This window comes from Lonchura striata, chromosome 6, assembly GCF_046129695.1.
Source record: "Lonchura striata isolate bLonStr1 chromosome 6, bLonStr1.mat, whole genome shotgun sequence".
Classification (NCBI taxonomy): Eukaryota; Metazoa; Chordata; class Aves; order Passeriformes; family Estrildidae; genus Lonchura; species Lonchura striata.
In genome coordinates, this window is record NC_134608.1 from 20,287,563 (window position 1) to 20,309,433 (window position 21,871).

General features: G+C 39.4%; 2 protein-coding genes across 7 annotated transcripts in view; both read left to right on the plus strand.

Annotated features, from left to right (window-relative positions):
• SEL1L (SEL1L adaptor subunit of SYVN1 ubiquitin ligase) overlaps nucleotides 1–11,387 on the plus strand; it is a 34,507-nt gene extending 23,120 nt beyond the window's left edge. The window contains exons 16-21 of the mRNA XM_021542882.3: nucleotides 43–191; nucleotides 768–933; nucleotides 2,385–2,459; nucleotides 4,040–4,212; nucleotides 6,133–6,261; nucleotides 7,457–11,387. Of these exons, the coding sequence (XP_021398557.3) occupies nucleotides 43–191; nucleotides 768–933; nucleotides 2,385–2,459; nucleotides 4,040–4,212; nucleotides 6,133–6,261; nucleotides 7,457–7,660 (896 nt within the window). The 3' untranslated portion in view covers nucleotides 7,661–11,387. The remainder of the gene's footprint in view (nucleotides 1–42; nucleotides 192–767; nucleotides 934–2,384; nucleotides 2,460–4,039; nucleotides 4,213–6,132; nucleotides 6,262–7,456) is intronic.
• Nucleotides 11,388–19,019: 7,632 nt separating this feature from the next.
• The window catches only part of STON2 (stonin 2), a 68,147-nt gene continuing 65,295 nt past the window's right edge, over nucleotides 19,020–21,871 (plus strand). Inside the window, exon 1 of one of the 6 annotated variants that reach the window (XM_077784007.1) lies at nucleotides 19,020–19,092. The gene's annotated coding sequence lies outside the window, so the exon portion shown is untranslated. Of the gene's footprint in view, nucleotides 19,119–19,526; nucleotides 19,555–19,652; nucleotides 19,676–19,922; nucleotides 20,223–21,871 lie in introns of those variants that run through there. The other 5 variants (XM_077784010.1, XM_077784011.1, XM_077784009.1 and 2 more) reach the window with 5 other exon arrangements.

A 21,871-nucleotide genomic window follows, 5' to 3' on the forward strand; every position in this document is an offset into this window, starting at 1 on the left:
TTTCAGGAGGAATTAATAGCAAGTATTTAATCTTTCTTTTAGATGGCATTGGAGTCAAGAAAGACTATAAACAAGCTTTGAAATACTTTAACTTAGCCTCCCAGGGTGGCCACATCCTTGCTTTTTATAATCTGGCTCAGATGCATGCTACTGGCACTGGAGTGATGCGGTCCTGTCATACTGCTGTTGAGGTAAGGTCACCTGCTTGTCAAGATCAATAATAGTGACTTGTGAGAGATTGGCTATAACCACATCAGCCTGTATAGGACGTTTCCAGCATTGACTGCCGAGTCAAGGCTATCAAAAGGGAAAGTGATACATTAGCAAACTTGTTTGTATTTCATGAGAAAAATCTTTGGTTTTTTTGTTATGTCAGGTTTCTCTTTCCTTTGTTAACTTTGAAGAAAATTAAAATAACGTAATGCAAAACAAGCAACAGCAACTTCTAAGTGCCAAATTCTTCTTTTATTCTTGGTTTTAAGTGTAACAAAACTAAGATACTAAATAATTCTGTGTAAGCATCTGAATCTTACAAGTTACTGTCTTTACTTACTAAGAATCTTACAAGTTGCTAAGCATCTATCTGCTTAGCAACTTGTATCTTAAAGTAAGCCTTTCTTGAGCAGTGGAGCTTGCTTGTCATGTTTTCATGTGAAACACAAATATTTTGAACAGACATCAGAATGTTAAAGTGTTATTTCTTGCAAAACCTACATTTTTGAAGTTCCTGACAACCAGTATCCTCCCCCTTCATTTTTCCTCTGCAGTTGTTTAAGAATGTCTGTGAACGGGGGCGTTGGTCTGAAAGACTGATGACTGCCTACAACAGCTATAAAGATGGTGATTCAAATTCTGCTGTGGTTCAGTATCTTCTTCTGGCAGAGCAAGGCTATGAAGTTGCACAAAGCAATGCTGCTTTCATACTTGATCAGAGTAAGAATCTGAATATGTACTGGAAAGGGTTTTTCTGGAGGTGGAATGTTAGAACTTTAATGAAGCTCTTGTCCTCTTTCCTGCTCTTCACACTGGAAAATAATGAGTTTTCATTTTCACTTCTAAAGATGATTTCATAGGCTGAAAGTTAAAATACATTTAATTTCTGACTTAGGGATTTTAAAATGGCATAAACAGAGAGTCTTTAGAAAATTGCACAGTCCTAAAAATTCTCTTCCCTTGGATTTCCCAAGCACAATTGTAAAAGTAAGGATTGCATTAGATTTACTTTTGACCTGTACTATGCATAGAAGTCATAGTGTCCTTTGTTCTTTCTCTTGTAATGCATTTTCTCAGCACCTTCTTCTTTGTGTGACTTTACTGATGCTACTCTTGAAGCAGGTGTTAATTCTCTTAGATTTGAAAAAAAACTTGTCCTATATGTCTTACTGGAACTAGATGGCTTGAACGTGGATTTATTTGAGTTTGAAGTCATTGGGAGACAATGGAAGTGCAATGGCAAATCTTTCTAGAAACTGAAAAACACAGTATTTTAAACTTTCTCTATAGCAAATCTAGGTGTCAATGCCAGCTTTGTCTTAGTATTGAAAGCACCTATTGGTGGCTGGTGGGCTAATCTAACATCTTCATTTCTAGTTAATGTTTTTTAAAGGTGTCTGAGTTAATAATCTTTAGATAAGGTACAGTAATGACAGTCTTGGCAGGAAGTGCATGCTTGCAAAGAAACAGCGTTTTTCCCCGAGTTAAAACTCTTGATTGTCTTTACTCAGATATATCTACATTTCAACTGGAGATTGTTTTACAATTACTTGACAGGTTTTATACAAAATCTTTGTGTCAGCTGTGGGATACTACAGCTAAAACCATAATTACACTAGAAGTTCAAGTTATAAATCCTTTGAATTATCCAGTAGTTCATGAACCTTTAAACTATGTCATGGACAACTTCTGAAGTAGCTGAAGCACTGCCATGTAAGAGACTACAGTCTGGCTGGTTAAGGAGTTTAAGCCTTTGTTTTACTTGACTAGTCCTGGGTTTCAGATGGCCAAAACTATAACAGCTTTTACTTCAGCCTTGTATTTGTCAAAGTCCAAATTATGTGCTCTTAAGACTTGCATTTTCTGTCATTCCTCAAGTATGCATCAGAATCTCCTACAGCTGGAATGGGACAGACGCTTGGTAAAGCATAGTTCAGGGTGAAATTATATAGTTTGTTCCTAGCCCTATTATGTGGTCAGATAAATGGAAAGGCCATATAAATGAAAGCGGGTTTTATGAGTTTCAGATGGGTTAAATCTTGTTTGTTCTATAACACAGATTGCTTCAAGTTTTTAATATATTTCAGCAGACTGAAGATAAGCAGGGGTTTTTTTGTGGTTGTGTGTGCATATACCATGGCTCTATTTAACTGGATTATTTTCTTCTTTAGAAGAAGCTAGCATAGTAGGAGAAAATGAAACCTATCCTCGAGCTTTGCTTCACTGGAATAGGGCAGCTTCTCAAGGTATGTGTGTACCTCACAATTCTAATCTGTTTCTTTTTATGTTGAGGGATACATTTAGTGTAGGTTTGCAACTGCAGTGTGAGCTGCAAGTTGAGCTCTGTGTGGGAGGAGCCAGAGGCAAGGGGCCATGAACTGCCGACCTTTTCCATAACAAGGGGCTCAGGGACCTGTGGTCAAGCCAAGTGACAAGACACAGCAGGAGCCAAGAACCCCAGACTTAAGTATGAACAGATTGTGAGGGTATAAAAGCCCAGGGATTTTTTTATTTGGGATTCCTCCTCAGAAATACAAGCTCAAGCTCTTTTTTGTGTTACTGTGCCATTATTAAATTGTTTAAGAGATTCAGACATCTGGGACTCTGCTCTTGGAAATCCAGGGTTGAACCAGTAAAGAAAGCTTGTTTGACTGCATGACAATGGCACAAGTAGGGAGTCAAGCACCAATCAGCCCTTGCAGCCACCCACTGCAAAGGAGGAAGGAGCTTCAGTCCCTGCAGTAACAGTCTGTCGTGGTGGGAGTGAGATGGCCAGAGTGCCTCCCAGATGATCAGATGGGAAGGTTTCCTTATTATTTAGTAGAGCTATTAATGCCCAGTTTCATCTGTTTTGCTATGAAACATGTAAAGAGGAAAGTTTTCCTCCTCCTGTTAACAGAAGTTGTATCCCAGACAGGGTAGTTGATATTCTTAGGTCTATTGTTAGCTATAGTGTCATTACAATATCCTTGCATGTCTGAGCCTTTCCGTGGTTCTGAAGACTAAAAGGACTAAATGACAAATATACTTTGTATTTCTCTTGTTGTTCCATATGGAGTTGTAGAGCAGTGTTAAACAACATTAGTGATGTTTGCACTGACTTTTCTAAAAATATATCTGCTTGGGAAAATAAATCAAAAATCTTTAAGAGTAATTTGTTACTTTTTATCATTTATTAAGAAATGCAATTTCCTATTCAAAGTAAGCAGTGATGAAGAATGCATCCTTGATGTCCAAACAGCACAAATTTAAATTCTGCTTGTTTACCTACCCTAAAATAACCAAAACTTAACTTAATGATGAAATATCTTGAAGTATCTAACTTCCAAAGGTTTTTGAATTTAGAGCAAGAGTACCATGCAAATTCAGACTTTAAAGGCTTTTAGTTGAAAGTTAAGAAATTGAAATGATGACATGAATGATGAGACACTATTTTTAAAGTTTCCAGCGTAGTTTTCTAGTTTACTGCTTTTAAAAAAGAAGTTGAATCCTTTAAAGGCCATATAGAAAATGAAAAGTTTTTCTGTAATAAGGGACTAATCATGAACATGTTATGCGTTTTCAGCTGCTACCACTTCATAGCAATAAAAATGTTGGTAGGGTTACTAGGAAAAGGTCTTACCTGGAAATAGAAATTGGTTGTGTTTTGGTTAGCTTAGCCAGATTTAAAAAATAAAAGCTGTTTATGTGAGAGGGTGGTGAAAGATAAACAGTTTGTACAAACTGTGAAAAGTAATATTAACGCTCCTGCTGCATCTTCATAGGAAGCCAAAAGGGTTTCTTTGCCTAGCTATTTTATCCTTTTTTGTTGTTTTTTGATTTATAGGATATACTGTTGCAAGAATTAAGCTTGGAGATTACCATTTTTATGGGTTTGGTACTGATGTTGATTACGAAACTGCATTTATTCACTATCGACTGGCATCAGAACAGCAGCACAGTGCTCAAGCAATGTTTAATCTGGGCTACATGCATGAGAAGGGATTGGGCATCAAACAGGTGAGTGAGCTGTACACTGAGAGTCTTTGTTAGAGTACATTTGCTGATATTCAGTTAAGTCCACAACTATTACTGGGCTTTGGGTAGTGTATAATTAACCACTTAATTTGGAATTACTGTGTCTCTCAATACACTCACCAGTAGGCAAGGGACAAGTATATTGACTTTGCACTTAACTATGTGAAGTAATGATGCACAGACAGAGAAGAAACATTTGCCTAAAACCGTGAATATTGGCAAAAGAGTGCCATATGCTTCAGAAATGCTTTCAAGACTTTGAAGTGTCATGAAATGAATGCAAATCAACTCCAGGCTCATAGTGTTTTAGTAAAGGATTATTTGTGTCCTCTGAAGCACTGGTTAAATTGTTTCCTGTATCATGACATTTTGAAAACAAGGTAACAAAGCATAACCATGACCAAATCAGATGTGGTTTTCAATTTAGGCAGACATCACCTAAAGACAGTATATGTGGTTCTCCTAGGAAGCCTATGGTGTGTTTCTGTCCATGAGTTAATTCTTATGGAATCCAGAGCAATGTATTTTTGTATGTGTCAAAATAATATAATTGGCAAATGCATGCTAATTTTGAGCAGCCTACCTTAGCATAATGCATGAATATAATAATAACTTGACATGAAACTGTAAGAAATGGCTTAATTTTCCCTATTTTCAGTGAGCTTCAACTTTTTTTGTCTACATATGCATCTTTTAATTATTCTGTTGATCTGTTATAAAAGACCAATTTTTGCTTTTTTGACAAAATAAGAGAACAATACAGAGCAAATCATAAGTCAATATTGTTACTTTGGCAGCATCAGGCAATCAACGTTGGAAAAATACTTAGTGACCTAGATGTAAAAGTGACAATACAGTATGCAAACTGCATTTTCTCTGAAGTTTACTTTCAAATGTTACTTTAGGATGGTTTTCCTTTTGTAACTGAGCCCTCAAAGGTAGTTAACTTCTGAAAATAAGTCTGCAGCTAAAAGCAATAGTTCTAAAGATGGAGGTTTTCTTAAAATTCTTTCAGGCATGGACCTTTTTATTTTGCCACCGTCTTGAATACTACACAATTTAGATCAAATAATAAAAAGTTTGAAAAGGTTATTGCATTGTGTTCAGCATGATGGGAAAATTATTCCTAATGCCATCATTTGCACAGTGTTCTCCAGCCCGAAGCAGAGATGGCTACACAGAGAGCCAAAATGAGTGCATAGAGGCTCATGATGACCATATGTAGCCTCGCTTCATGCAGAGAAATAATACTTTCTCTCCTTCAGATCCACCATGGAATGAAATGTTAAATTGCAAGGGAAATAGAGATAGTAAATATACATAGAGGAAAGGAGCACTGAGAATGTCTAAGCAAGGAAACTGCATGTATAAAACCAGTCTTAGTAATTCTGAATATGTAATGTCCTTGCTTTCTGTGTTCTGTATGATGAGAAGATGGATATTTAGGACTGATTTAGATGAGGCTAGGGGCTGGGCCAGGATATTCTAAAAAAGGCTGAGTTTTGCATGAATCAGAATTCCTTAAATTGCTCTCTGTGCTTGAACTTTTGCCAGTCTGCTCTCACTAATGCCAGATTATGTGCATTTTGGACAAGTAATAAAATATAATTAGTGTATATGTGCAGAAATGGTTAGAAGCTGCACTGTGCAGCAGACTTACTGTAGTGTAACTGAGAAGAAATGCTGCTGCATAGTCCTCAAAAACTTGGGATTTCTTAGTCTTATGTTTCTTGTGGTGTTGGAAATGTGAACTTGAATTCTGGCTTCAGTTAAAATAGCGTCATCCTCAAACTGAAGCTTACATTTACTTGTATATTCAAAGGTGAACATATCTCAGAAGAAAAATCTATGGTTAGTTTTTCAAGTTCTTCAAAACTGTGCTTTGAATTTTCTTACCTTCAGGATATTCATCTTGCCAAACGATTCTATGACATGGCAGCTGAAGCAAGCCCAGATGCTCAGGTTCCAGTCTTCCTAGCACTTTGCAAGCTTGGAGTGATTTATTCCTTGCAGTACATACGAGAAATTAATGTAAGTAATGCAGAATTAAAAGAAAACAGCAAATGTGTTCCCACTTTTTAAATAAGCTCAATTTGTAATTTTACTTAAGTCGAAGTATTGCTTGAACCTTCTGCCAACTTAGGATAGATTTGTTTTCTACTGTTGCATACTAAGAAAGTCATTGAAGCTTTTATGCCTATTTCCTATTTGTGCAACTCTGTGAATCTGAAATGTGCACAGGCAGTGCTCTTCTGTGCTGTTCTTCCCTTGAAGGGAATTTCTCAAAACTGATCTTACCTATGACCATCTGCTATCAAAATGAAGCAGATTAAACTGACATAATTGCTCAGGGGAAAAAAACTATATCCCTAATTCTCATGCTATTTTACATTCAGCTGTAACAACCCCGTTATTGTTGTTTGAGCTCTGTTGGGGAAAAAATGTGTCTCTATTAGATAGTGTATGTATTTTATAGTGTTTCTACTGGGTCATGGCCCTGAAAGAAAGAAGTTTTCTGGAGTCTGAGTGGAGTCTTTCCAATATTTCTTAGTGTTCTGACATGTTACTGCCTTTTTGGATTAGTTAGTAAACTAAAATGGTATGGAAGTTATTATCACGTAGAGCAGATGCAGTTTCAGGCAATTCAGCAAAGTTTGACAAATTATAGTAGTCTTGAGGCTGAGGACAGTCAAAAGTCAATTGGGCAAATACGCACGTAGCACTCACAGAAGCTGGTATGCAGAACACAGCTTTTCCTAGTTTTAAGTCTGCTGCTGCAGATTTAAATAAGCAGTGACTGTGTCGTATCATCAGATACACTAGTGAAGCAGAGGAGTGCATGTTGGCTAATCCTTACGCAAAAGGGGTCTTGCAAAAAGGCACATCAATCAAAATTCCCTGTCCATTACCTACAAAAATCTCAGCATTGTACCACGCAAGTGTCCTGAGGCTTAATGCTCTGTCATTCGTGGGAAAGCCATAAAACTCCATAGTGGAACTTTCATCTCTAAAATAGAAAATAGAGTATCTCATTCTATATAGCACACCTCTTGGTTTTAATGGTATTTTAGTCCCTGGAAACTAGGAATGTCACTGATGTGATACTATTTTTTCAGAGAGGAAAAGAGCCACTAAGTTTAAAAACTGATACTTATATATGAAAAGTGTTATAAGTCAAATTTCCCATTTGTGTTCTTTGACATGATGTGGACTTTTTCTTTCTTAGATGAGAGAGGTATTCTCACACATTGATATGGACCAGCTGCTGGGGCCTGAGTGGGACCTTTACCTTATGACTATCATTGCCTTGCTCCTGGGAACAATTATAGCTTACAGACAAAGGCAGCACCAAGCAATTCCCAGACCAGCAGGACTGCGGCCAGCTGTGCCTCAACAAGAACCGCCCCCAGAGCATCAACCACCACAATAGCAACAAGAGCCTCAATGAAAGAACTGGATTTTTCCAAAAGGAACAATTTTCATTGTGAATTAGGACTTTGGATCAACAGTCCCTCCCCCAAAAGAGGCACAAAGAAGTTAAAAAAAATGTTTGAAAGCTGCTTAGAATGATGCCTTTTTTCAGGGATAAGAAAATTATTTTGAAACTGATTTGAATGTTATTTCAGTGCCAATGGAATAACACTATGGCTTTTTTCATGGAAACACAAGAGTGCTACTACAAAAATGTTGCCTGCTGTATCTAGTTCCTCTTTGTTCAGAGTCCTTTTCATCTCCCAGAGAGACAGAAGGCTAACAGTGGAAGGTTTTTGCCTTCTTGATAGCAGTTACCCTTTATAAAAGTAATAATAATAAATTTATGGCAAATTTAAGTCCAAGAAGCTAACCTGTAAAAAAATTCTGAAAATATTAGGGCTGTTAGGAACTTAAATTCTGACCTGCATCCCAAGTATTTCTATAGTCCGTATTTCATTTTTTTTTTAGTATTTCTTATACTTTGATATAGGCTGTCTTGGATGGTTTAACATAGATTATTGATAAACCCTGTAAAACTAAGCCAACAAACATGCTACTCTCCATTTGTGCTTTGTTTTGGGTATTTTCCTGCATTCCCCTTAGACAGTTCTCAGCAGTCAGTATATTGCCCATGAGGTGGAATGGGACAAATAGAGTCTGTAAAGCTTGTCAGTCGAAAACTGTCCACACAGCACCCAGACCTCACATACTTCTAAAACTTTTCAGGAGACTGTGTACTTTGCAGTCCTTCATGGCATGAAAACCTATGGGTAGAGTTGCTAAATATAAATTTGTCTTTACCAAGAGGCTGAGTCTAGATAGCAGAAAGCACCAGTATTACTGCGCACACTGAAGAAAGGAGAGAGCCAGACGTCTCAGTGAGTAAGACTTGCTTTTGGAGTTGGAAGTTCTGTGGTTAATTTTCAACAATCCTGTTAGTGATTTGCACTGCAAGAAAGAAATGTGTGTATCTCATGCATGTGTCTGCTTAATGCATCTACAAAAAAGAGCCACAAAAATGCATGCTGTCTACAAAAGGGCATGGGCTTATGCCAGTGATGCTACTCCAAAGCTACAGGGGTGCTCTGGCTGTCGCCAGCCTCCCTTCTACCTGGCATAAAGGAAAGTCACAGTAATGTCTCTGGCTGTGCCATCTCAAGGACCCCTTGTAAAAGAAAATCCAAAAAGAAAGAAGGCTAGTGGCTCCTTGATGCCACCAGGTCAGTGTAAAGGCCTTTTAATGAGTGTAAAGACTGTGGACTGATGATTTAAAACTGCAAGAGGAATCTTCACTTAGCCATGATTTTCATTGAACGATAATTTCTGGGGCTGGGGATGGGAAGTGGCAGAATAGTTTAGGAGCACAAAATGCATAATTGTCTGTCCTTATTTTCCAGTGGTAGTGAAATACTGGTTTCTGTACTAGCATTAAACCCTCTGAATATGCTATCATAAAGCTGAATGAATACAAATGAGGAGGCTTTAGCTGCTTTCTGACAGAAGCTGTTGTGTTTAAAGGGTTAAGGGCTTCTTTTCTTGCAAATGTTTTTCGGGTGTATTGGCAACAACAACATATCAATACACTTTATTTAGAATTGAGATTTTGGTATGGTTTCATATTTGGTACATGTGCAAAGAGATCATTGCACAATGGATCTCTAGTTTGGGTAGAAGATAAGCAATCCATTATTTTGTAAATGGAAGTGTCACGGATGACTAGTATTAAAGGTACTAGTATTATAGGTAGAACTTCTCAGTACTTCACAATGCTTATGCTGGTCATATGAAGACAAATCTTTAATTTTAGTGTGGAGGGTTGCAGCATGTAGTAGAGGAATGCCATGTTCAGTCTCAATCATCATTAGCAGATGAAACAGTATTGAACTTAAATGTAGTGTCTTATATGTACAGCATTCCCCAGCTGCATTTCTAAGATATCTGTGACTTCTGAACACTCCCTCTGAAATATTTTGCCACTGTCACTTAACTTTTTAGCTTGGCGTGAGTAAATTAAAGATTGTATGGAAATCGTTTTTCAGTTAAATACCATTCATTCATTCATTGGTATTGATCTCTTAGGCAATTCGGAAATTTTGTTACTGCATTATTAAAATGTTTTGGTTGTTGATCTATTAGAACTAAATTCTAAAAGCTCTGTTTTGCTTGCATGAGAATCTCTTATCACTGCTGCTATGTGACAGTCTTACAGATGACTTTCAGTGAATCTGATGCATTTTTAACATCCAAGAAATCAACAGAAGAAAATAATTGAAGATCAGCAAGTTATTTCATTTTAAAAACTGTTTTTTGAAGGAGCAATAAGGAAGTCTTTCTCCTGCTTTTTTCCCTTCCACCAAATTACTACCACCAACTCTTCAGATGACATTCATTTGAATGTGGTGGTAGAAGAAAAAGGTACTTACCATAAATAATGGCAAGTTAACTCAGGGATTAAAGATATAAATAAGTTTCCTAAATCAGTTATCTACACCATGACTTAAGTTTTTGTGACAATCCCTTACTACTCTGTTCTGAAACTTGCTTTTTGAGGAAAGTATATTTAACTCTTACTAGCAATATGTTCCTTGTGCACTCAGTTAATCAAGCATCTTTTTCCTAAAGAAGCTGAGTTGCTCAGTTTACTGCAGTGAAGTACTTTTCCCTTTTGGTTGCACACAGGTTATCTTATAGTTTATATGCAGGAGTATTTAAGAAGGGAAACTTGATGTAAGAGAAACCTTTCTGGGTGTGTTCAGCATGGTTTGAATAGAAAAGTTGTATTCTTTGTGAGTAGTAACATAGGCCAGAGCCTGCCTATTTGACCTTCATAGACATGCTCTTCTTTCCCTGCACAGAAAATGGAACTACAGAGCAGTAAGTGTTATTGGTGGGATTTTTATATGTAGGAGAACTGTGGGAAAATATGAAGAAACGCATTATTCTGCACCTCAAATTATTAATCAAAGACATTAGCTGTTCCTGCTAGTTAAAAGAAACACTGAACTGTTGAGAAAACAGGATTTTAGTTCATCACTGGTGAAACTTGTCCCAGTGCTATCTGTTGAAATAATTTTCTTCCTTTATATTGTCCATGATGGGACGGTGTAATAGAAGGTAAGGCCTTTGATGCAAACATCCCTGTAAGACTCTTGCAAGATAGTTTTACTCACTTTTTAGTTATCTTCCATAAGTCAGCTACTCTTATTTAAAAAAAAAGTTTTAATTTGGGGGGAGAACATTAAGATATGGCTTGTGAAAGGACTTTTTAAGACTATGCATTATCTAATTTCCACCTATTATATGCTAGTTTTGGCCTATAAAAGGGGATTACACTCACCTTTGGAAGTTGCTTTCCTTTTAGATAGGCAACAATGAACTGAAATTCTATTTTTTTGTTTCAGAGAATATTAAACTGAAAAGATTTAGTTTGATTTGAACTACTGCAAATGCATATGGCAAATAGGGAATATTGGGGGGAACCCTTTGTTTTTATCAGCTACAGTTCTTTAAAGGGTCTTGTAGGAGTTTTGTAAATTTATTTTGTATTTAAAATCAGTATAAAGGCTGGTCAAATGTAATATAATTGTGTAAACAAATTATGTTAATAGAAAGATGTACAGATTCATTTTGTACTGTATCTTTAATCTTGTGAAATAAAGATACCACCTGTGTGGTTACCCTCAGTGTTCACAGTGGTTATGATGACAGAAGATGTGATTTGATAGTCATATGCACTGGTAATATGCCACTATTCAATGCACCCCTTCCTATAAGGATTCTCATGCTTTCACTTCCATTCCTTAGGAAGGGCAAAGAAAGGAGGAATGGATCATTATGCATTTTGTCTTCAGTTATGCTATAAACTTGCCCTCTGTGTGCATGTATGTGTGTGACAGCATATATAGCATTTGTACCATGGCTGGTAGGCTCAGAACTGCTGTGTGATTCAAGAGTAGTGACCAGTAACTTCAGAATTACTACTGCATTTTCAATGATACAGGGATAATTCAGTCAGTTGGAACAGATACTAGGGGAGGGACTACTCCAAGCTGACAGATTTGTTTGCTTTACAGGCTGTTTTTGACCCATTCATCCCTTCAGGCTCCAGCTGTTGAGACCAAGTCCTCCCTTACTAAATTCAGTGAGTTGATGCGCTTTGCAGTGTGCTTGTTCACTGGGGAGAAGGAAAGTAAGGACAGTGGGGGAGCAGTAATGCCTAGGAAAGGTATCAATAGGTAAGTGATCCTGAGCATCAGCCCAAATCACATAGTTTTCTGAAGTATTTGGAGGCTTTCCGTGTTGTCTGCTCCTGCCGATAGCACTTGTTGCAGGTAAAAGCAGAACTGCAGGTGTTAAAACCAGACTGAGTTCGACTAACAAAGGTCAAGCTTAGTGAGGCTATCCCTCACCTTCCAAAGAAGTCCATTGTTTGAGATGTGATTGCTGACATACTCAGTTGAGGTGGGATAAGTAGATACTTTATTGTATTTGTAGCCTGTGTGTCTGTGTGGAGCTGTGTTCTGTGGAGGGAACTGAGTACCAGGTGGTACCATATGATGTGGTGTGGGAGAGTGTTGGGGATTTCTGTAGCTTGTTTGTTTTAAAAAGCTCCAGGATAATGTTCATTGAAAATTAGTATGTTTAGTTTGGTTTTGGTTTTTATATTGCTGTATTCTTTATATTTTAGTCTTGAGACTGAAACTAATTAAAATATTATTAGAAAGTATAATTTCTAAACCTGCAAGACCTGTTTGATTAGAATGTGTTATTTGGTATGATAAAATGTTCTTCCTCCTCTTTAAACTATCATGATCTTAATGGATTTTCAAATCATGACTTTGATTCCTTTTTTCTATAAAGAATAACTGAGGAAAAAAAGTCACTCTAGCCTATTTACTGTCAAAAATCTTCAGGCTACTGCAATCAGCTCCTTCTAAAGCCAAGGATGAGGGAGGACAGTGTACCATCTAGTCAGATAATGAAAAATGAAACATATAGTACTAAATTTTATTTTCAGAAAGAAAAGCGGAGATGGAGTACCATTGTTGTTGCTCTTCAGGTAGTAAGAGAGATGGATGTCATTTAGCTTCCACAGAGATGGCTTGCTCACATTTTTATTTCTTTGGTGTCCAACTTTTTGAGCTTTCCATATAACATGGGTTACAATTCCAGATTTTAAAAATAACTTTGAAGAATATCAGGTTTTTGTGTTGCAGAATACTGAAATTATAGTTCTTCAATTCTGTCAATCATTTTCTGTATTTCCTTATTTTTCATATGCTTGTTTTTTCTTCATTCTTCCTCCTAAACATAGATTGTTCTGTATAAAATTAGTTGTTCCAATTCCCATCTATTACGTGGCTCCATTTCTGTACGGGATTTATACCAACTTTTTTATTGCTTCTAATTAACTGCTTTAGCTGGGGGGGAGGGGAAATATTGTATCTGGGATGTGTGTTTGTAGCAACAAGGGGGTGTTAGACAAAAATGGCAACTTGGACTTGTTAAATACTTGAGGTTTCAAAGACTGGGAATGGAGTGGCTTCCAGACTTTGAGTCACTGTCATATCTTGAGAGAATGTGTGTATATACATACACAGAGATATAAGAAGTCCTTGGTTGCAGGAGCTCGGAAACTTAACAAAATTAAATAATTCAGTACTCTTTATTCCTCTCATATTTGTGGAGCAAAAGTTCAAAATTAAAAAACACTGTAGCTTCTGGTAAGACTTGGTAAATAATTACCTTCCCATGACTATTAAAACTTTTTTAATATGTAAATCATTCTAAAATGTGCCAAACCATCTTCCAACATTGTTTGGAATATTATGTGCACAGCTTCCAGGAAAGTGGCCTCTTTTGCAAGGTTTAATCCATATTCTCTTAGAGGACACAATCTTTCCTACTAAAGTAGGTGATGAAGAAATTTTTTTAAATCATTTTTCACTGAGATCATCTGGAGTTATCTAAATAGCTTGAAAACTAAATTAAAAATGTCTTACATTATTTGTTTCTGACCAATCTTACTTTAATGTTCGTTAGGCTCCAGACTTTGCTATATACTGAAATTCTATTAATTAATGGCATTTTAGGTGCTTTTAAACAATTTGTTATTATTATTGTTATCACTGCTACTATTTGGAAAATTTCCCAGATCTAGTCAACAGCAATTTTAAAGGAAAAGCCAATTTGCACTGCAAGTATTAAAAAGTGATACGTCAAGTGATGTCAAACACACTTCATTAACTTTAAAGTCGTTATTATTATTATAGCTGATGTTAAAATTACTCAAGAAATACGTGGAATGTTCAGTTTAAGGGTTATAACTTTGCATTATAAAAAAGATACTTCTTGAACAATCATCCAGCTTTGAATTTAAAGGCCTGATAATCTACATGGTGAGTTTTCCAAAGTGACTTTGTGGCCTTCATTACTGGGGCAGTGAGATCAGTAGGACTTGAGTTAATTCTTTCCAGGTTGTATTTAGGAAGTCCATTAGGAAGAATAGCCACACCAAAATACGTATACATTTTCTTCTGGAATCCAGTGTTAACATTAATGTTCAGCTGTAATTGAATAACTAAAGAGTTCATATTTTTTACAAATTGTTCTGTGTTTGACTTGGTTATTGAAATCTGGGAAACATTGCACAGAAGGGAGGTGACTCTAGTAAGAGATTTCAGCCCCAGTGAGATAAATATGGTGATCTCACTGCACACAGCTGTGTTGGCTTTTCCTGCCTCTCTGCTAAACTAACAACTTACTGAGTTCCCTACTAGGAGTCTGAGTTTTTTTGGTTTTTTTTTTTTTTTTTTGGAAGGCAAAGGGTTCAAGTAAGTAGGATCTTATCAAAATAGGGCAAGAAAGAAGGATTTCTTCATTTATGTAATCTCTCAACTAACAAACTGAACATTGTATATTAACTGTTTGCCTACCCTGTCTTTCATATTCAGTGACTAGCACCATAGAGACACAAGAAATACTTCTGGTGTTTTGCACATGTAATTGAAAAAAATTGGCCTAATTATTATGTTTGTGTTTACAAGCCCCAAAGAGTTTACTCTTCAGTACATTGTCATTCTTAGTTCAGTTCCAAAAGGTAGATTGATACAAAATACTTCTAAATGTTTCTGGTGATACTAGTTCAGCATCATGAAGCTCATGTTTAGAGTAAACAGTGTGCAAATAATCCTTTGGCTGAATACTGAAAAACTTTATGGTAAATAATACTAAAATTATTAGAAAAGTGAACTAAAAATAAACCCCTTTAAGATTTCAGATCTAGTGTCTCATTAATCTCATTTGGCACTGTGAAAGGTGCTAGAACAAACGGTATTCTGTCATTTTAAAATACTCTTCGTTATTTAAACACAGGGCATAAAATATTAATTTCCACTGTCTCCTTGGGATTTCTAAATGTCAAATCATAAAGACTTCCTTGCAGCTACAGAAAATAAAGTTTTCAAAACACATAAAATTAGTATGTTTGATGAGCCTTTAGCTCTCTCTATGCTTATATTGAGAATTTGATGCTTCCAAATTTCTCCACTAGCCACTGCACTCCAGGCACTGCTATTCTACAAACTCTTCAGTTGCTCAGATTGCAGCAGAACAAGCTCTGCAGATGCTGGTAATTTGGTTTGCTGCTAGATGGCAAAACAAGGGTGTCTGGTCATTGAGAAATGCCCTTCTGTGAGAAAAATATTGCTTGTGAAGGGGAGGTGAAGGTGATGGTCTGCCATGCTGGAAATAGTGCGTTTGTCCCAGCAATATTTGTTTAAATCTAATCTTGCCATTACTGAGATGTGCAGTTAAATCTCTCCTGAAGGATGTGATCTTCCAGACTGGGCTGTGGCAGCTGGAGCAAAGACCACACAGGTGTGTGCACACGGTCTGAGGTAAGGGAGCTAAGCAAACAATCTTTTGGCACCACACGTTTTTTTTTCTTTTACTGCTCTGTGTGTCAATATCAGCTCACTGGCTGAGAAGTAGCACTTCTGTGAGACTACTTTGTGATACAGTATAAAGAAATATGAAGTACAGACTTAACTGTGGAAGGTAAAGAAAAAAGGTAAAGAAAATCTCAAAGTTCTTCTGTACACTTCTGAGTGGAGCCTCTGTTGGCACACAACTAAGGATTAAGTCACACTGCCTCATTTAATATGATGAAATATATTGAATTCTGTTAACTGACAAATTTAATTAAATTTGCAGTAAAGCTTGCATGAGAATCATGGTTTTGTATTGGAATAAAATAGCAGCATTTTCCAGGATATAATGAATTATTAATATCTTTATAATGAAATATTAACATTAAAAACTCTAGCTGTCAAGTTGAAAGAACAAAAAGTCAGGTTATGTGTATATTCAAAATAAATTAGAATTGGGATCATTCTAGCTTTTAGTTACTCAGTACATGTGTTTATAGTTATGATTTCACATGGTCTAACCCAGTAAAGTCATATCGTAAATACATCTTCTACATCAGTCAGAATATTAATACTAGAATGCTATATTTTTTAGGGTTAATATTGTCATATTCTAGAAAATGGAAGAATATAATCTTTATTCTTCAAACCCAAACTATTTCAAGTAGGAAAATCAGACTCTCTGGAGTAGGTTTGATTTTTTTTTTTTTTTAACTTTTTTTATTTCCCCTATGTCTTTACTTTGGTGGTGATAAATGCTCAAGTATATTCTAACTTCTCTTTCAATTGTAGGAACACAAATGTTCAACCAGAAATTGAATATACTTATTTAAATAGAATAATTTTGGGTTTGATGTTCTGATGTAATAGAATATTTCAGTGGACCTGTAATGACCATCAAATCAAAAAAGGATCTGTAGTGACCATCAAGCTTAACTGCCTGATCACTGCAGGGCTGACCAAAAGTGTTTTCTGTGGCTTTGATTCTGAGAAAACTCAAGAAAATATAAGAACCTCTATCAGGTTTGTTACCTGCTACTCCTTCCATTCCAGATCTTACTAGTAAAAGAACTTCAGAAATATAAAGCAAAAATTTCTTGCAAGTCCAAACAGAATGGCAATAGTAAACAGAGTTGTGTGATGTTGTGGTAAGGATGTTGTAATTTGGAATAAATAGTGTAAGAGAATCAAATGTTGTAACATGTTTTTGCTCTTACCCCACCTCTGTCCTACTCCTCCTTTTTAAAAGGATGCTTAATACAGGAACTTCAATTTACCTAATACCAGAAAATGTAATTGATCCTAGAGCAAATTTAAGCCTGGTAATCTGCACAGAAGAGGAGAAGTGCTTAAAAAGCAATATATTCTATGCAAGCTCTTTTCCTTTAATGATATCTTAAATGAGGAAACATCCCTCTCCTCAGCCCTTAAAGGCTGATCTAAAGGCTGTTAGTAAATATGCTCTGGAGTGAAAAGAAAGAAAAGATGGAAAATATATTTCTGGTGATTGTAACCTGATTGATGACATTTCATGCTTTGTGCTTTAGCAATGAGAGATACAGCAGCCAACTGCAGCTGTTGCACTGTGACAGCATTTGTAGCTGTCACAAGCCTTTGTGACTATAAGTTCAAATACTGTTGTGAAAAGTTACTATGTAATAGCTTTTACTTTTCTTCAGAAAACAAAGAAGATGAAAAAGTAAAAAAAGAAATGGGGTTCAGAATTTGACTAAAACCAGGGAAGGATTGATGGCCTTCAAGTCTCTTTCTAGCCAGGATCTTTCATAGTACAGTACACCAGAGGTCAATAATGTAATTCTGGATCCTGGGTTTATTAAAGATGGCGAAGATAAAGAGAAACAATTAGAAAACTAATCTGTAGTTCTTTTGGCTCATAAAACAAAGACACCAGTTGTACCTGAGTAGAACTATCTACGTCCTTGTTGAATTTACCCTGTACACATGTAAATGAGTCTGAGAGCCAGACTAAACCCATTTGGGCCCATGGGCAGATTATTCAACTAAACATCTTCCAGGTGACTGGCTTTGTCTGGGCAATCAACATCTTCTACTGCTGGGTAAGAGAATCCGCAAGTCCCGTTTGGGGAATGTGCGAGTTGCGTGCTCTTTTCCCGCAGCCACCTCTAGCTGGCACTCGTGTCGGTGCTTCGGGACACGCGATGTCCCCCGCTTGTGCCACGGGGGCCTTGGGCTTCGGTTCGAGTGTTCTCTGTAATGTTTGTCCGCACACTGCTCTGCACCAGGACCCCCTTTGAAAGCCCCTTGGAAACAATCGGGCGAGCCAGACATGCTAAGCTGCTGAGTGTAACATCAGTTGTAATTACATAGTTATCTTGCACTTTGCATTTGAGATTTCCCCGTGGTTTTGCACGTTTTAAAACTCTTAGTTCACCCAGAGAAGAATAAAACTGCAACCTTCTTTTTGTTTTCCTTTTTACAGTCAGTCTCCATTACTAATTAAGGCTTTTATTACCATGTTTATTGCAAATGGTCAATAACATTTCTGAGCTTGCAAGGTTGAATTTTCTAGGAAGCTCTTTGGTGACTTGCTACTCCCTCAGCTCTCCAGAGGTATTCTTTGAGTCTGGTAATGGCTGTAAATGTACATATCTGTACTCATGTTTGAGCTAACGATGTACATATTCATTTTGCATAAACTTCCTTTCAGCTGGAGCGTTGGAAATGTACTGGGATTAGAAGTTAATTTCACCATAAAGACATTTTCATATGCAAATTGCTCTCTGAACTATTTAAAGGCAGAAATAAGATTACTATTACCATGAAATTTATTTTATTAGGTTTGTAATACTCTTACAGTTCAACAGCCTAAGCACAATTTGGTTCATAGACATTCTATTAATTTATACCTGCTTAATCCATAATCCACAAAATTCATGAGGACCCAAAAAAAGAAGTGAGGTGCCTGTTAATTGGTGTTAAAGGTGTGTACACGAACTCACCAGTTACAAATAAATAGCGCTATATTTAAGCACGCCTGTTGAATAACCCCGAACGGAAGGATATTTTGTTTGCATTATCGATTGTTATCTGTACATTGATATTTATTTTTGTCCGTGGGTGAACAGAGGCGGCAAAGTCCGTTGCCTTTGAATCGCACTTAGAAGCGGGCCCTAAGCAAATGGGACGGGATCAATGCTGGGAGCAGCGGGGCCGGGGGGGGGGGAGCAGCGGGACCAGCCCGGGGGGGAGCAGCGGGGCCGGGGGGGAGCAGCGGGGCCCGGGGGGGAGAGCAGCGGGCCCGGGGGGGAGCAGCGGGGCCGGGGGCGGCTCCGCTCGGGGCGGGGCGGGCGGGCCCGGCCAATGCGGCGCCTTGGCCGCCGGGGAGCGCCCAATGGCGGCGGCGCGGGCGGGCCGGGCCGGCCGGAGGCGATCGCGCCGGGAGCGCGGGCGCAGCGCCCGCGGAGCAGCGCGGCCGGCGGTGGGTGCGCGGGGGGCCGGCGGTGGGTGCGCGGGGGGCCGGCGGTGGGTGCCGGGGCCGGCGGTGGGTGCGCGGGGGGCCGGCGGTGGGTGCGCAGGGTTGGCGGTGGGTGCCGGGCCGGCGGTGGGTGCGCAGGGTTGGCGGTGGGTGCCGGGGCCGGCGGTGGGTGCGCAGGGTTGGCGGTGGGTGCCGGGCCGGCGGTGGGTGCGCGGGGGGCCGGCGGTGGGTGCGCGGGGTTGGCGGTGGGTGCGCAGGGTTGGCGGTGGGTGCCGGGGCCGGCGGTGGGTGCGCGGGGGGCCGGCGGTGGGTGCGCGGGGGGCCGGCGGTGGGTGCCGGGCCGGCGGTGGGTGCGCGGGGGGCCGGCGGTGGGTGCGCAGGGTTGGCGGTGGGTGCCGGGCCGGCGGTGGGTGCGCAGGGTTGGCGGTGGGTGCCGGGGCCGGCGGTGGGTGCGCAGGGTTGGCGGTGGGTGCCGGGCCGGCGGTGGGTGCCGGGCCGGCGGTGGGTGCGCGGGGGGCCGGCGGTGGGTGCGCGGGGGGCCGGCGGTGGGTGCCGGGGCCGGCGGTGGGTGCGCGGGGGGCCGGCGGTGGGTGCCGGGGCCGGGCGACCGCGGCCCGCGGGGAGGAGGGGGCTCTGCCTTCGGAGCCTCGAGGAAGGGGGCCCGCGGCTCGGGGCGGGCGGAGCACGCCAGAAACCGGAGCCGGGGAGCCTGAGGGAAGGCAGGTGGCCCTGCTGGCGGAGCTGCGGCCGCCGGCCGCCCCTCGGTGCCCGCCGCGCTCCGGCCCTTTGCCCGGCCGGGCCCGCTGTACCGAGTGGGACCCGTTCCCCTCGGTGCCCGGGGCCCGCGGAGGCTTGGGGCAGCCCAGCACCCCTCGGCATGCGCGGCTGTGCGCCTGCGAGCGGCTCGGGGCTGCGGAGGGGTTAATGCTCATTAGCAGCAGCGCGGGGAAGCTGCTCGTATCCACCTACCCCTCAGCTGCTCTGTGGAATTACTCATGGTTTGGGCTCTTTTCTTGCTTGAGTCCGCTGAATTGTGCTGCTTTTGAAACGCTTTTCTGCGCTTCAGATATTGCAAGGCAAACAAATATCGCTCGCTCATCTTTCCGTCGGCGCTTTTGAATACGCTGTAAATTGTAGGTTTAAAATGCTCAAATTACATATTTCCACGCAAAGTGGATTTTTGTGTTGATATACGATCAGACAGCCTTTTCTCTGCTCATTTGTTTAGTGCATGTGTTAAATATTCTTCCTGCGCTGCATCTCTTCTCTGTTGATTTTTCTTAATTGTTTTGTGGATTAATTTGTTGTAATCAGCCTCAACTTTTCTGATTCTTTCATTCCCATAGCTTAATCTTTTAGAGACTTAAGGTTTCTAGAGACAAAAAGTTTTAAAATTGCTCAACTGCTTGACTAGATCGGGTTATGACTAGATCGTAGCTCCAGTCTTCTCATACTTTAGTTCTGCCTTTTGCTGGGAAATACCCTTAGGATAATTTTGCAGTAGTGGTTTGAGGGCACTTTTGCTATTGTCAAGGCAAAAATTTGGCAAACATTGGCATTTCTTTACTTGTGAATCAGATATGAATCATTCTTGTCTTCTGTGAAACGTGTATTTTGCAAATTACTAGTCTGGACAAGTAAACTTCAGACTACAGGTTGCTTGGAAAATGATCGTGTTCGCTAATTCTGGCATGTGACTGATTTTGTTTTTTCTTTTCTCTGCCAAGGTGATGAAAGCATACCTTACATTACACAGACAAGTGAGATCTGGACTTTGCCTTAATATTGTCCAGATAAACAGGCTTATTTTAATAAAGTTTGTGTTGTCACCAGAAAGCTTAAAAAGCAGTTTCCCACATCTCTATGAGATGTATTATGTGGGATTATGCAACACATTGGACTTTCCTAAATACTTATTTTCCTAATGGCTAAGTTGTCTCTTCTCTGAGAATTTTCAGATTTGATTGATTATAATTTAAAGCAATGTTCACTATGAATTACTTTGTTATGTCATGCTTTTTTTTCAGGTAAATCTTTGACCTTTTCTATATATTATTAATGGCTTTTCATTATATTTCTATGATGCTTTAAAGTACAAAGTGAGCAATAGTAACTGCCTAGCAGATCTAACATACAGGTTTCCTTATATATAGGATTACAGCTGGCAACTTTAGCGATCTCTGCTCTTCATAGTTTTGGCTTTTAAATTATTTTTAAAATATCAGTGTCATCAGGAGCATGGCCATTAAACTTTGCAGTAAGAGAAAAGGGTCAGATATTTTTTTCTCTCACAGGATGCAGTGAATCTCAGTTCTGACTAGTTGTACGTTCTTATAATTTGTGTCTTCCGTTATCATTAAGGACAGAACAGCATATGTTGGTCTTTAGCTGCATAGCTTTCCTTGAGTTCCTTGTATCCCTCACTACATCAGTGGCATAATTAATACTCTGTGTGGTTGGTTTAGATTACAGTCCAAGGGATGCAAGGTAAAAAGCTAACAGCTACATCTCAGTAGTGGCCAATTCCCTGTGTTGAGTCCTTGTTTGTGCTGCCTTGCCACCTATCTTGTTAAGAACTAGCAGCTGGTACAGTTCCCTGGTTGAGAAACCCAGACTGTGTGTGGGTTAAAACCATACTGTGAGTGGGCTAAATACATCATGTTTGTAGAGTCTGTAATTTTCAGCTATCTCAAGTCTGGCATCAGCAAGTGAAGATGAGAAGTGGTATCTAAGTGTGTTACAAACCTCTCAAGATGTTTTGCTCTGCAAGGCTTCTGTTGCC